Genomic DNA, 15,751 nt, shown 5'->3' with positions numbered 1-15,751 from the left:
TTTTGACACATTTCATGCCTATACACACACACACACACACACACACACACACACACACAGATGTATATATATATAGACACACACACACATAGATAAGTATACATAGAGAGACACACGCGTAAGGTTTTCCCAAGTGGCGCAGTGGTAAAGAACCCACCTGCCCATGCAGGAGACGCAGGTTTGATCCTGGGTTGGGAAGATTCCCTGGAGGGCCTGGCAACGCACTCCAGTATTCTTGCCTGGGAAATCCCATGGGCGGAGGAGCCTGGGGGCCTACAGTCCACGGGGTCCCAAAGACACATACATATGTGTGCATGCATGTATATATGTGTATATATGCACTGGAATACATAATATATTGATATTTTGCCTTGTTTAAAAATGACCCCCAAAGATCTTCATTGCACAAGCAAAAGAATTTCAAGTTCCCCACCGAGGGATAAACTCGGCTTGGCTGTGGCCTTCCCTCCCCCAGCACTGAAGCCAGAAGGTAACAGTATCCCCAAGGCCTTCAAGGAGAAACGCGTGCCCCTGGCGAGCTCCGCCCGCTGCAGCTTCGCTCCTGTGTTGGGGTGACAGGGTGACATTACGACCTCCGCAAGGGCTCAGGATGTATCACCTGGGGCTGCTCCCTGAACAAGGCTACCACTCAAACTTGACTTTCAAAACTACGAAAGATGAATCAGAACGTGTAAGAATTCAAGACTGAAGGGGTGAGAGGACTTCCCTGGAGGTCCAGGGGTTTAGAATCCGCCTGTCAATGCAGGTGGGGGTATTCATCCCGGTCAGAGTACTAAGCTCCCACACGCCTCGGGGCAACTAAGCCCGTGCACCACGAACTACTGCGCCTACGCAGCAGCTGAGACCCGACACAACCAGAAATGAAGCCAAACAAGTATTTTTTAAAAAGACTGAAGGAATCAGGAGCATTATTAATGCTAATAACAGCTTCTTTTCACATGCTCAAACGGCCCCAATACTGTATATACTGTGTATATACACATATAATCTTATTTATCAAAATTAAGTGTGGTTCACTTTGTAAATAAGAGCCCAGTCATCTCAGTCATAGCATCATCCCCACTTTATAGATGAGAACGCTGAGGTTCAAAGAGCTCAAGCCATTTGTCAAGATAAACTATTTAGCAAGCTGTAGAGATGGAATTCCAAAATGTTAACACAAGGGCTTCCCCAGGATCCCTCGATTTGGCTTTTAATAGTATCTTCTGTACGTTTACCTGTCTTTTCTAGTTATAGTTAGTCTATATAAAACATATTCTTTTCTAAACAGAACACCAACAAGTTTTTTTTTTCATTGAAAATAAATCCAAAGACATGAAACAAATTGGTTCAAAATGCTAAAAAGGAAAGGATCACAATGCAATAGGGAGGCACCTCTGTATTCTAAGTCAATCACTAAACGGATGTGTCCGTAGGCTTAAATCACACATAGCACAGGACTTCCCTGATGGCCCAGTGGTTAAGATGATGAGCTTCCTCAGCAGGGGGAGCAGGTATTATACCGCCTGGCCCATCCTTGGGAACCCTGCCTCTCAGGTGACGAGCAACCTGACCAGGCTCACCTGTGAACGACTGCAAGGAGGAAGGGACACATCCCCCCAGAGGCTGACCGGAACCAGGACACAAAAGTTCGCCTTTACTCTCTCCCCTTTCAGTATAAAAGAAGCCTCAATTCTAACTCAGGCAAGACAGGTTCTTTGGGAATGAGTCCACCGTCCTCCTGGTTTGCTGGCTTCCTGAATAAAGTTGCTATTCCTTGTCCCGACAACTCACCTCTTGATTTACTGACCTGCCGTGCAGTGAGCAGTACAAACTTGGACTTGGTAACGACAGAGGTATCTCCGAAAGATGCCCCCAGGAAGGAAGCAGATACGGCAAACATCAGTGTAAAACGATACTGAATTCAATACTTAAACAGAGTATCAGGGGAACTTGCCTTGTGGTCCAGTGGTTAAGAATCTGCTGTTCAATGCAGAGGATGTGGGTTTGATCCTTAAGCCCACATGCCACAACTAAGACCCAATGCAGCCAGAAATAAACAAACATTAAAAAAAAAATTTTTTTTTAAGCATTAAGAAAAGCCAGAGACATTCCATGTTTACGAGAGGCAATAGCTAATGAATCTGTGCCCAAATAACTTGGTATCAAATAAGTGAAGAAAGGAACTCAGAGGTGGAAACTGGAGTGAAATTGTCTGCAGTAACTGGAACAGGAAGTTGGAACATACGATGACCAATCCACAGCCAGTAAGCCGAAAGATAAACTCAGGAAAGATTCGCACTCCCTCCCCCCACAGCCCCTGGAGCAGGGGTCCCCAGCCTCCCGGCCACAGAGGGGCACCTGCTGTCAGATCAGAGGCACTAGATTAGACATAAAGTGCACAAGAAATGTGATGCACGCGAGTCATCCCGAAACCGTCCCCACAGCGCCGGTCCACGGAAGAATGGCCTTCCACTAAATGGTCCCAGGTGCCAAGAAGCCTGGGGACCACTGCACAGAGGACCACGCCGCAGCTGCCCAAGCCCCTCTCCAAGTGGCGAGCGGCACGCGCTGCACGGGCTCTCACCTGGGATGTTGTGGATGGTGATGGCCAGGATGAGCAGCGCGATCCGCCGCCAGCTGCTGCCGCCGGGCTGCGCCGCGCTGCCCCGAGGCGGTCCGGGGGCGGCCGGGCCCTCCGCGACGTCGGCGGCCACCGCCCTCTTCCTCTGATACGCCTCGCCGTTCTCACTCTTGTCTGAGCAGAGAGAGAGGGACGCAGAGGGAGAGCCGTTAGAAAGGCGGCGGCGGGGGGAGCTTGCAGGGCCGGACGAGGTCTATTTCCTGACTTCCCAATGGCCCCTATACGCATCTACCTGGTCCTGGGCACTCCATTACTCTGTTCTTAGGGTTAGATTATCCCAAATACCCAGATTAGCCCAAATATCCATGGCCGATTTGCTGATTCCTAATGGAGGCAACTTGCCTGGATCTGAAATACGGGAGAGCAAGACTGAGACAGAGAATCCAGGCTGCGGTTCACAGCGTGGGTGTTACCTATCAGGGAGGCTTCCTGGAGGAGGAGGGTCTTGATCGAATCTTAAACCCGAGATGGCACAAATGGAAAGGAGAGTCTCTCCATCATCTGAGCCCGCAGATCCTGACTCGGATGACACAGACAGGCCACCAGGTCCTGTCGTTGGGACGTCTACAGTGGGCAGGGAAGGCCGACAGCCTGGTTTTGACTTGCTCTCCCAGGGGGGTTACTCATGGAGTCTTGCACTCTCCAAAGTGTCCTGCTTTGGAGGATACATTGTTTGGCTTCCCAGGCTGGGGGGAACAGCAGAAGCCTGACTGAGGCTCTGCTCTGATGGGGCCAGCGGACTTGAAGGAAAACGGAACTCCCCGTGCTGGCCGCTCCCATTCTCTGGGGACATGTTTTCCACAAGCAAAATCATTCTTGTCTCTGAGCTGAAAACTGCAGAAAACTTTTCCCAACATCAAATTAAGAAACTTGGAGGCTTCCCTCACCCCTGACCCCAGGAGCGTGGTGTGGCCTCAGCTCACTCCTGGCAGAAAAGCAAGACAAGTGTGCTTATCTCACACCCCAGGTGCTTCATGTCAAGACCAGAATCTCACTGCATAAATGGAATCAGATCTTTGATTCCATTTTCAGATGAACATACTTTAGTGGAATACATCAAAACATGAAAACAGCAACAACAATAAAAGAAACCATTATGCGGTGGTTTGCTGAGACCAAGCAGCTTGGAGAGGAAGAAAGAGGTGCAGGGCAGGCAGGCTCGCTCCTCCCCAGCTGGCCTCGGGGGGCTTTCTCCTTGGGACAGCGGAGACTCAGAGTCTCTGGGGAGAAGGGGCCTGTGATCCATCCTCTCAAGTGCCAGGGTCATCAGCCCTCCTGTGGTCGGGAGCCATCACGAGTAACACTGATCCCTGGAGGGTGCAACTGTCTCAGGCGATAGCCACACCTCCAAGGCAATATTTGCACAAGCAGAAGTTCAACATTCACTTTGTTGTGTCTATACGTGTGTGCATGCACACGTGTGTATGTGTGTGCACGTGCGCAAGTATGCAATTACCACTGGGACCCGCCTTTCTTTTTTTAATAGTTTTGTGTTTGTCTGCGCTGGGTCTTCGCTGCCACTCAGGCTTTGCTCTAGTCGTGGCGAGTGAAGGCTACTCTCTAGTTTCAGGGCCGGGAGCGTCTCTTGCTCCAGAGCGGGCTCTGGGCGCACGGGCTCAACAGCTGTGGTGCACAGGTTTAGCCGCTCTAAGGCATGAGGGGTCTTCCCGGACCACAGATCGAACCCGTGTCCCCTGCACTGGCAGGCGGATTCTTATCCACCGCTCCACCCGGGACGTCCAGTACCATCTTTCTTGCCTCCGAGATTAGACCATCTTTGTGTGTGTATGCACAGGTGTGTGCTTCTGGGCACACCTCGGTTTGTTTTTTTTTAATTGTTGACAATACCCGATAACTCAGGCCACAGCGGCTTGTTGTGGAACTGAACAAAACGTGTGGGATTTTAAGCCCATAAACACCAAAGGCACAAGCAAGCAGACCTGAGTGCTGGGCAAAGCGGAAGCGATGCAGTGACGGGGGGCACTCAGCTGTCTCCGGGGCCAGGCAGTGGACACCCCGGATGCCCGGGGTCCCCTCTGTGCACACAGTCCCAGCAGGGAGGCTCTCCAGTGGGAGTTGACAGAGACAAAATAAAGGAATAGCCCCCGCCTTTGGGATTGTCACAACGTCAGGAGGGACAGACGGGAGGACACGGATCACGCCCGTAACCTAAGGGACAGAAGCGCGCTGTCCCAAACAAGCACTCGGAGACCACGCTGATTTCTGCCCCGCCATGGAAGGGTCCGACTCCGGGCCTCCTGCAAGTGACGCACAGCCCCCGGGGCCTCGAGAGCAAACTCCAGCACCAAACACGCGCTTAGCAGGAACGTCGAGAGGTGTGAAGACTGACGAGCCGAGACGAGGATGCACGCCTCGCCTCGGGGTCCTCGTCAATGTGTGAACGTGGATGTGGCTGCCTTTCCCTGGTGGGAAACGGGAGGCTGCGACACCTGATGCGCTGGGAAAGGTAAATAAGCCAGCATTTGATGACAGCCGCTAACGAGCCTGCAACGAGGAAAATTAGTCCAGATAAATCATCACCGAGAGGAAGGGTACGTCCCCAGCCATGAATGTTCTCGCCTCTCCTGGGGAGGCTGGTTAAATCACCACACTCTGTCCAGTAAGATGCCAGCAACTCGGACAAAGGGTGACCCCGTAACAGAGGCAACAGCTGAGCCCGGCGTGGGATGAGGGGTGCTACCAAAGTGACAAGCCCGCGTGAGAGTTCCTGGGAGAGGAGAAGCCTGGGCACTTTTCCAGCAGGATTCGGCAAAGGGGAAGGACGTTTTGGGGAAGAAACAGCCGATGTCGGGTTTAAGAATGGAAAACTTCACCAGCGACACTGGGGGGTAATACTGAGAACTTAGCCTCAATAAATCCTCCATGCTTAAAAAAAGCCCCATGAGGTAGAGACAATCCCCTTCAACAAACAAGAAACTTAAAGAACAGGGAGGCAGAGAAACTGGTTCCAAGTCACAGTCCTGGGTTCCAAGTCCTGAATCCAAGATGGATTCAGGAGTCAAGCTGGGTCCTGTGCCTCCAGAAGCCACCTCTTAACCAGGGCCCTGCGGCTGACTGGGAGTCGAGGGTGGCGTAGTGACCTACCCCTTTGCTCGAAAGAGTGTGTTAGTTGCTCAGTCATGTCCAATTCTTTGTGATCCCATGGACCGTAACCTGCTCCCAGGCTGCTCTGTCCCTGGGATTCTCCAGGCAAGAACACTGGAGTGGGTTGCTGTCCCTTCTCCAGGGGATCTTCCCCACCTGGGGATCAAACCTGGGTCTCCTGCATTGCAGGCAGATTCTTTACCACCTGAGCCAGCATGGAAGCCCAGGGGCACAGCAAAGCGAATCACTGCAGTGACATTTAGGAACTTGAAATCCAAGACGCTTAAGTTCAGAGAGACCCAGTGAGCTTGCATCACCAGAAGCAGAAAAGGCTCCGTGGAAACCTCATATCTATAATCACTCCCCCTCGTCGACAAACCTGAAACCATGAAGACACTATCTCTTAACCCGTTAGATCTACTGTTGTAAGTATAAAGCCGCTGTCCATAGGATATATTTATTAACACCAAGCGAGGGACATGGTTACAATCCTTTAAGGAAGGTGGAAAGACTTCAAAGTTGCCCATCACCAAAACCCATTGTTTTAAAAAATTTAAACTCAAGCATCTATGCATCCACACCAAGAAGGGGCCCAAGCCCGGGGCTCAGCCTGCCGCCCCCCACTTCATCCTTCAGGGGGAGGCACCCCGTTGCTAAATGTGAGAATGAGGACCACAGGATTCAGACAGACCAGACCAAGGCCCCCTTTTCCAGCTGAATCGCGAGGTGTCTTTATTGCACACATTTTGTCCCCTGCCTTCTTCTCCCCAAAGAAGGGACGTGATGCTTGTACCAACATACGATACTGTGGAGCAAAAACAGAGCCGGGTCTGGTGGGCACAGCTGGGGAGGTTGGTGGGAGAAGAGATAAGTCCCTCCCCTCGGGGAGTGACTTCCTCCCCCGTGAGAGGGCCTGATGTCCTCAGATCACAGGCTCTGAATCACTTTCCATCAGCGATGCTTCAGGAAGTAAGGTGGAACTTTCTATCTTCTTTCCAGTAAAAATAAATAAATAAATACAAGGACGATTTTGGAACAATGAGTCCTTACGGATTCAAGGACCCCAGACAGACTTCATCTTGCTAGATAAATGCCACAGTAGCCTTCGTTTTGTCCCCCGTGGGCCCAGACTCAGCAGGAACAGGATGTTTGCTGCCCCTGTGATGATGTAACAGAGCAAATCCATCAATAATAGGCCCAGAGATGGAGTTCAGGCCACCAGACAATAGGAGGAACGCTAATTAACAGATCATCAGCCACAAGAGCTTTAGAAATGTCCCCAAGATATTACTGGAGATGATCTGGTTGAATTAGCACAAGTAGGCAAATTCTCGACCGCTAAACACAGAAACCTTCAGGTCCCTGGAAACAACTCCTTCTTCCTAAATCCTTGCTCTGCTCCGCTGCGCTGTCATGCCCGACTCTGCGACACTGTGGCCTGCAGCCTGCCGGGCTCCTCTGTCCACGGGATTTTCCAGGCAGCAACACTGGAGTGGGCTGCCGTTTCCTCCTCCAGGGGAGCTTCCCAGCCCAGGGACTGAACCCGCGTCTCCTGCGTCTCCTGCATTGGCAGGTGAATTATTTACCGCTGAGCCACCGGATTACCCATTTTAAATACAGCCGTGTGTATGTGGCTTACACATCTTAATATACAGTTGCATATCCCACTTGCTTCATTTAAGACTACAGAAGTATTTTCTAAATTCCTTAGCCTCTGGGACTCTAGTTTTTAATGGCTCCAGGGCATTTTTGTTTAGTCCCAAGTCTATCCTTTGCGCTTTATGTAAGTTTGAGTCACCGCTCTGTTTCCCGGATGTTAGGCGCAGTGCTTCCCTCTCGCCACACGGGGGCGTCTCCTTCAGCTCCCTCCCATAGTTCCTCCTCCACTTCAGGCACCAACTCTGTTTTCCAGCTTCACGGTTCATACATACCACTGGACCATGTCAAAGGGCTGGCCTACCCCAGGAAGCAGAGCTTAGCAAGTGAGGAGAAGCTTCTACTGCTGGGACTTCTCCGGTGGTCTAGTGGTTAACGCTCCGGCTCCCAGTGCAAGGGGTCCAGGGTTCAATCCCTGGTCAGGGAACTGGATCCCGCACGCTGCAACTAAGACCCGGTTCAGCCAAATAAATAAATAAAATAAAACATATTTAAAAACAACAACAACAACTCCTACTGCAAATGGTGGGGGATGGGGAATCTCTGTGCAAAAGATCCTTAAATATTCCGGTGCTTACTTGCTTGCTGATAAATTACTCCTGGCCAACAACTGGTTTCCTAAAATTGAACTGCGACAGAGATGCGATATCTCACATGCCTTCCACAAATGCAAATGCAGAGAGATGCATTTGAAAATAAACCAGAGAAGATTCCTTTCACTGACCCAGGGCTCCCTCTCCACCTTTCAGTAAATACTACCTCTTCAGTACTTCCATTTCCCACTTCCCAAGAAAGGACAGGCGTCCTTGGAGATGTAGCGATACACCAAACTCACCCATTCTTGGCTTTTGATCCTGGCGGGAAGGAGGAAAGTCCTGCTGGTTTCAGGGAGGAAAGAAGGAGTTGCAGGGGCGGAGGAGATTTTGACCCTTCAACATTTTGCCTTCACTGCTGTCTCTAGAACCTGTCAGGCACCTGAAACATGACTCAGCTGTGACGAACAGGGAACGTGGGGGTGCTGTGGATGGGTGATAGAACGCAGTCTATCGCTGATCAAGAGACAAGAGGAAACGGAAGGAAAAAAGATGATCATGCCTTTCCTGGAAGAAATTCCTTACACGCTCATTCACCCAGGATTGTCTTTAGATCACCCAGAACCCCATGGAAATAGGGTCACATTGGCTGCAAATGTAAAGTCCCAGCGTAAAACCAACGGCAGGACGTTCACTTAAACGTTATCAATTTAATACGTTTAATAGTTTTAACTGGTCAAGGCAGGGCTGGTTAGCCATTCAGTCCATCCTGCCACTGGGCAAGGACCCCCCAGTACAAACTCTCCTCCCAATAACCTCATTTCTAAAGATACAAATGCAGACTTAAGCAACCTTGGAAAACCTACAAGTATACAGAAGAAAATTGAAATCACATCAGCTGAAAAAAAATTTTTTGAGTTTGCTGTATTTCCTTCCACACTTTTTCAAGTGGTTTTACATAACTGGGATGATCACATTATACAACCGCAGACTATTTTTGTTCCCACTGAACACAACACAAACATCTCCCCCATATGATTAAAAACCCTTAGAAGCATTTCAAGCGGTACAAATAACTGTTCACCTTCTCAAACCACTGGGCGTTCAGGCTATTCCTAAATTTTTCTTTGCCCTAAAAATAGCACTGCAGAACCTTTAACCTATATAAACAATCATCAATTTGAACCAAGTTCCCAGAAGTTGAACTGCTGATCCAAGGGCCTTGAGGGGTTGGACTAACTAATTTCCGGAAAGGCCACTCCATTTACAGTCCTCCGGAAAGTGTCTGCAAGTTTTCCTCATGTTGTTTTTTTCAGTCAGCCTGAGTATTTTTCATTTAAAAATAAATGTATTCATTTATGGGGGAAATGACATTTCCCCTCATTTGTATTTCTCTGACTACAAATGAAAGTGGACATTTCTTATAGCTCCAGGCATATTACTTTCCTCCTTTGTACAATGTCCTCTGTTCAGAGGAGGTCTCTTTAAGGAACGTGAATAGGATTGGACAATTCCTTAGAGACATGAGTAATTTTCCTGTGATCCACTTATTCGTGTCAGTGAGTAATGAGATGGAGCTGGGAGTAGCAGGTATTATTATAAATCAGACAAATGGATCCAGTCGGTCATGTTGAAATTTCAGCCTCCACTTACAAAATTCCTTTTTGACATTCCTCAGGACAGAAAAGTGCCCTTAAGAAAAAGTGTTGGACAAAACTAGAGTTCAACAAAACACATGCACATCTATGTTCGTAGCAACACTATTCATAAAAGCCAGGACATGGAAACAACCGAAATGTCCACCAATGCAGGAATGGATAAGGAAGACATGGAACATATAGACAATGGAACACTACACAGTCATTAAGAGGAAAGAAGTAAAGCCTTTTGCAGCGACACAGATGGACCCAGGGGTGATCACACCAAGTGAAGTCAGAGGAAGACAAACGCCATGTGACATCACGTATGTGTGGGTCTAAAACACGACACAAATGAACTTGTTTATGAAACAGAAACAGACTCTCAGACATGAGAGAACAGACTAGTGGTTGTCAAGGGGATCTGTCTAACAGATTAGCAAATGGAAACTATTATACAGAGAATGGATAAGCAGCAAAATCCTACTGTATAGCACAAGGAACTTTATTCAATAATCTGTGATAAAGTAAAATGGAAAAACATGCGAAAGGATGTATATATATACCTGTATATACATACATATGTTTAACTGAACCACTGTGCTATAGAGCAGAAATTAAACTCTACACTGTGAATCAACCATATCTCAACAACAAAAAATGTAAAGAGGCCTGTTGTCAACATTCCAGGACACCTTTGGGTGCTGCTGCTGCTGCTAAGTCCCTTCAGTCGTGTCCGACTCTGAGCGACCCCACAGACGGCAGCCCACCAGGCTCCTCCATCCCTGGGATTCTCCAGGCGAGAACACTGGAGTGGGCTGCCGTTTCCTTCCCCGGGATTTGGGTGCAACGTGAACATTCTTATTGGGTTGCAACAAACCTTCAATTTATTACAAAAAAAATATAGCAGTATCTGCAGGGTTCAATAAACAAAGTGCAAAAAAACAAGGTCTCCTATACAGCAAGAATATCTAGTGTGGACAGGACCCTTGAAAGAGTGTCTGGATTTAGCAAATAAAAAGACAGGGTGCTGCTCAGTTGCAAATGAATTTCTGATAAAACAAAACCTTTCAGTATAAGTATATCCCGAAAACTGCAAGGGATATACTTATGCTATAAAGTTCTCATTGTTGATCTGAAAGTTGATTTTGACTGGGTATCCTGTATTTTAACTGACAGTCCTATCTGTGCCTGATTTCAGGCCCGAGTTCCAGGGCAGGGAGAAATTGGGCTGACTGTGACTGCACTCTCCTCTGAAAGTGGCCTCACATTTGTCTCAGCAAGAAATCTTTCAAAGATGTGCTACGTGGGTCATGTTATAAGTCAGGATAGGAAAAAGATTCCATGAGAGACTAAGGAAGCTTCATGGAAAGATCACTGAAGTATTTATTATGCTTAGTTACTAACCTTTAGGCAGAGACACATCTGGAGTTTAAGAAACATGGTGAAAACCTTAATCGGGGCTTCCCTGGTGGTGCAGATGGTAAAGAATCCACCTGCAATGTGGGACACCCGGGTTTGATCCCTGGGTCGGAAAGATCCGCTGAAGAAAGGAATGGCATCCCACTCCAGTATTATTGCCTGAAGGGCTAGGCAAGGAAGGAGCCTGGCGGGCTACAGTCCCTGGAGTTGTAAAAAGTCAGACATGACCAAGAAAAAGCTTATTTACAATCTTTGCAACTAAAACAGATATATCTCCATTTATCATTCTAATAATCCACAATCCACAGGAGCATCAGAGGCTCTGGGCCACCTGTGTAAGAAGGCTGACCAGATCCCCTTGTCTCTTGAGTCTGCACAATTTTTCCAGGCACTGGAAGTCATCCATGCCTTAGCTTTGATGCTTATGAATAAGCAATTGCTTTGCTACAACGGGGAAACAAATAGGCCTGCATAATTGGTAAAAAATTAAATGTACATCAGAAGAAGAAATGGGTCCTCTATTAGCTAAAGATTTCTCATCCTATTAAGCAAACCACCCACTAAAACAGTGCTTGTTCCAAACAGCTAAGTAAGATAATAACTTCTACTCTGCGTCAGCGGAGCCTGGATCTCCAATAAGATTAAAATGCCCACCTACCAGGTCAGCTCCTGTGTTTTAAAAAGGGACAAACAACTGTTTCATCAATGTGAGCTCATCTCTGGTGAATTAACTGTTCGCTAAAAAATAAGCCCCAAGTGGACTCCAGAGCTATCGCTAGCTCTCCTTAGCTGACCCGACACGCTGTGTTCAATGCAAACTCCCTGGTGGGGAAAGGACCGTCATGGCTTTTGGGGGATCCACCAGCAAGGAGACATTTGATTCTAAAGAGCTCCAGACACCTCTCTGGAGAAGGGCTTCCCTAGTGACTTGGATGGTACAGAATCTGCCTACAGTGTGGCAGACTCGGGTTGGGTCCCTGGGTCAGGAAGACCCCCTGGAGAAGGGAATGGCTACCCGCTCCAGTATCCTTGCCTGGAGAATCCCAAGGACAGAGGGGCCTGGCGGGCTGCAGTCCATGGGGTCACGAAGAGCCGGACACGACTGAGTGCCTAACACCACATTAGAGAAAGGGCATTTTGGAGGCCTGAAGAAGGCTTAGGAGAGCTCTGCAAAGGACCCGCAGCCTCTGGGGAAGATGGTGGCTCCTCCCTGGTCTGGGGTGGTTGTGAATTACCAGGTCCAGGAGGAGGCATCCAAAAGCACAGCACCTACTTCAGGGCTCGTGTTCCACTGCAAGCGTGAGCTTCACAGTCACTAGGCTCCGCGGCAGCTCTGAGAATAAGGACTCGTAGCCGAGATCGCTGCACCTCCACGTGCGGAACGAGCACCATCCACAGCTGTGCACGGTGGCGCCTCTTAAAAGATGACTCCAGAAGCCCTCCCGGCAGCTACTGAATTAGAGCCTCTGGGAGAAGGGCCCAGGAATCTGCACGGTAGCCACACGCCCCCTCCAGGCTCACCCCAGCGTAGTCCTGATACAGACGACGTTCCAAACACGAATGTTTTAGGGACTCCGCTGGTGGTCCAGGGTTAAGACTTTGCCTTCCAATGCAGGGGGTGCGGTTTTGATCCCAGGTTGGGATCCCATGTGCCTCTTGGCCAAAAAACCCCCATAACACAGAAGCAGTGTTGTAGAACATTCAATAAGGACTTTAAAAATGGTCCACATCAAAAATAAGATTTAAGTAAAAAAGGATAAGAAGGAATTATGTGGGGGGTTCGGACCAGGGGGTGAGCAGCCTCTCAACAGAGGAGCTCACTAACCAGGAGGAGATTTCAGAAGACGATGGACGTGCTGGGAGCAAAGAGCACAGCAGTGGACAAAGCCCCTTTCCTGGGGGAGAGGATGTAGGTCCTCAGAAAGAATATCCTCCCACAGAGAACCTGTGCGGGGCAGAAGAACCTGCACTCTTCTGGGTAGAGAAGGGCCCCTGTGCCGGCGTAACCTATGAGGCTGGAAGGGTGAAGCCTTATCAAGGCCCTGTCGGACATCCGTGGGTTAATTGGGCTCATTTCCAATCAGCATGGGCTTCGCAATTAGCATTACATTGAGATCCAAATAATTTACACATTATGGAAATGCAGCTAAATGTCTGTCTTTGAAGGTCTTGTTTTCCTAATCAGGTAAATATTTCCCCAGCAGAATTTCCATGCTATTAATCTGTTCAAGAAACATTTCAGACAGAGGGCAGGGGTAAACTTCAGCACAGCTACCCACGCTGTTAGGAAAAAGAAAACAAGTCTCCAAGATCAGGGTCCCCTAATAAAGAAAACCCACTCTCCCACCCCAGGTGTGTATAGGGTATGTTGTATGACAGCGAAGTTCTGCGAAGTTTGACTTGCGGGTGGAGGGTGGACCCTGGAAAGAAAACCTGCTGGCTCGGCTGGGGAGGCGCGAGAGGGACGTTCCTGGCTGATCTGGTGTTAGTGTGTGAGTTCGGTCACTGCCTCCCCGCTCTCCAGATCAGCATAAGTGACCTGGACGCACGAGCCGCCTGTTTCTCAGCCAGGATGATCGGGGAAGAAAGCTGCCAGGGCCGTGGGCCTCTCCTTTTCAGCAGATGCACATGTGTGAGAGAGAAGGAGAAACAGCAGTGTGCTCACCCCAGATCTGCATCCTGTTTCTGCTCCGAGGTGCTCTAACAGTCTCTCTCAGTCCTTAGGGCAGCGAGCGGTCCCCATCCTGTCTGGCACCAGGGACCACTTGCATGGAAGACAACTTTTCCACTGGCCCTGGGGTGGGGCTAGGGGGATGGTTTCAGGATGATTCAAAGGCATCACAGTTACTCTGCACTGCATTCCTATCATTACAGCGGCTCCCCCTCAGCTCATCGGGCATCAGACCCCGGAGGGTGGGGACCCCGTCTCAGGGGACTGTAGTCAAAGAAAAGAATGCACGGTGGGTGTGGGCAGCCGGGGATGGGGCGGACACAGGCTGAGTAGCTGGCTGAAGGCACCCAGGCCTCCAGGAGACAAGATGGGGGAGTGCCCACAGCAGGCTCTCTGGCATTCTCTTTTCTCACCCCTCCAGGCTTCTCTCTGCCCCTTCTTCTCCAAGCTAACGACACAGAGGACTCTCGGCGTCCCTGGGCACGGAGGATGTGAGTGGGGTGGTTCTGGGGGACCAGAGGAGACTCGGTTCACTCGCCTTCACGGAGCTGGGCCACCCAAGTTCTCATCTAGGTCCCACCATGTCCTGGTTCTACAGCTTCAGGGAGGTCACTCGGTACCCGGGGACCTCGGTCTCCATCTCCACGTGGGGATGCTAACGCTGCCCGCCCCGAAGGACGGTGAGAGGAGACGGGTGTGGTGCCCCCGACAGGCACATGGCAAGTACAATGCAAAACCCATCCATCTCAGCAGCTCCTACAGTGAACGTGTATTCCATTTATAAAATCATGAAAGAAAGGTTAATGGCGTGGCTAGCACACCTAGTTCATTCTTGACTTAGATCACCAAAAGCAGGAGGTAAGTAGTGAAGGAGGAAAAAATTGGATCATGATAGAACCGGGTACAGAATTTTCAAGCACCGTCCAATCTCAACGCCCCACACCTGCGGAACAGAAGTGGTCCACGACTGTAATGTGAACGTTTCAAAATTCCACAGTCGCATTGACATTTTCAACTTTCAGGAAGGATCATGTGCCGCTAGAGACAAGAGGAACTTTCCATCAATAAAAGGAGCAGGCCAGTGCCCTTCAAGAGGCCATCAATCTTTCTTGGAACTACAAAGCAACTTTTTTTCTTTCATTTAAAAAAACATAGGTTTACTGATCTAATGCAGTTTACTTAGGTTAACAGTGATACCAGTTTTCACTTCCTAAAAAATTATGTGACAATCAAGGAGATGGGAGCAAAGTAGGTCACCAGCATACCTACTTATGATCCAGAGAAGCTATGATTATGTAGACAGACAGACAGACATAAACAGATGGCTAGACAGGCAGAAGTGAAAGTGAAGTGAAAGTGAAAGTCACTCAGTCATGTCCGACTCTTTTCGACCCCATAGTCTATACAATCCATGGGATTCTCCAGGCCAGAACACTGGAGTGGGTAGCCTTTCCCTTCTCCAGGGGCTCTTCCCAACCCAGGGATTGAACCCAGGTCTCCCGCATTGCAGGACAGATTCTTTACCAGCTGAGTCACAAGGGAAGCCCAAGAACACTGGAGTGGGTAGCCTGTCCCTTCTCCAGCTGATCTCCCCGACCCAGGAATCAAACCAGGGTCTCCTGCACTGCAGACGGATTCTTAACCAACTGAGCTATCAGGGAAGCCCCAGACGGGCAGACATACATAGATAAATATACATGTGACCTATGTAATATAAATAAATAATATTCTGATGCTATTTCATTAAACTATTATATTTCCATTTTCAGATTTAATTTCATATATATATATATGAATATTTTGTTGTTGCTCTTATTGTTGTTTAGTTGCTAAGTCATGTCCAACTCTCTGTGATCCCATGGAGTGTATCTTGCCAGGCTCCTCTGTCCATTCAGCTCTGAGGGACTGCTCTGAAGAGGTAAGGAAGAAGTCAGGATACACAGAAGTGTTTGAAAACAAAACTAAACAAAAACAGGTAGTCAGAACAACAAAAGACTAGTGTTAATTAAAGAAAAAAAAAAAAACCAGACATCTCAAGTTAATGAATTCAGCGCTTTCCTCTGTATCGGAAGATGCGAGAGTC

At 48.9% G+C, this 15,751-nt stretch overlaps 1 protein-coding gene across 10 annotated transcripts in view; it reads right to left on the bottom strand.

Annotated features, from left to right (window-relative positions):
• SLC39A11 (solute carrier family 39 member 11) overlaps nucleotides 1-15,751 on the bottom strand; it is a 363,731-nt gene that overhangs the window by 101,031 nt on the left and 246,949 nt on the right. For 8 of the 10 annotated variants that reach the window (XM_070480055.1, XM_070480054.1, XM_070480056.1 and 5 more), the window contains one exon: nucleotides 2,588-2,758. The exons of the other annotated variants lie outside the window; for them this stretch is intronic. In XM_070480055.1, the coding sequence (XP_070336156.1) occupies nucleotides 2,588-2,758 (171 nt within the window). The remainder of the gene's footprint in view (nucleotides 1-2,587; nucleotides 2,759-15,751) is intronic. 10 annotated transcript variants of the gene reach the window in all.

Source organism: Odocoileus virginianus, chromosome 17 (assembly GCF_023699985.2).
Source record: "Odocoileus virginianus isolate 20LAN1187 ecotype Illinois chromosome 17, Ovbor_1.2, whole genome shotgun sequence".
Classification (NCBI taxonomy): Eukaryota; Metazoa; Chordata; class Mammalia; order Artiodactyla; family Cervidae; genus Odocoileus; species Odocoileus virginianus.
The sequence above is the reverse complement of the archived record's forward strand: the minus strand, read 5'-3'. Positions and strand labels throughout refer to the sequence as shown.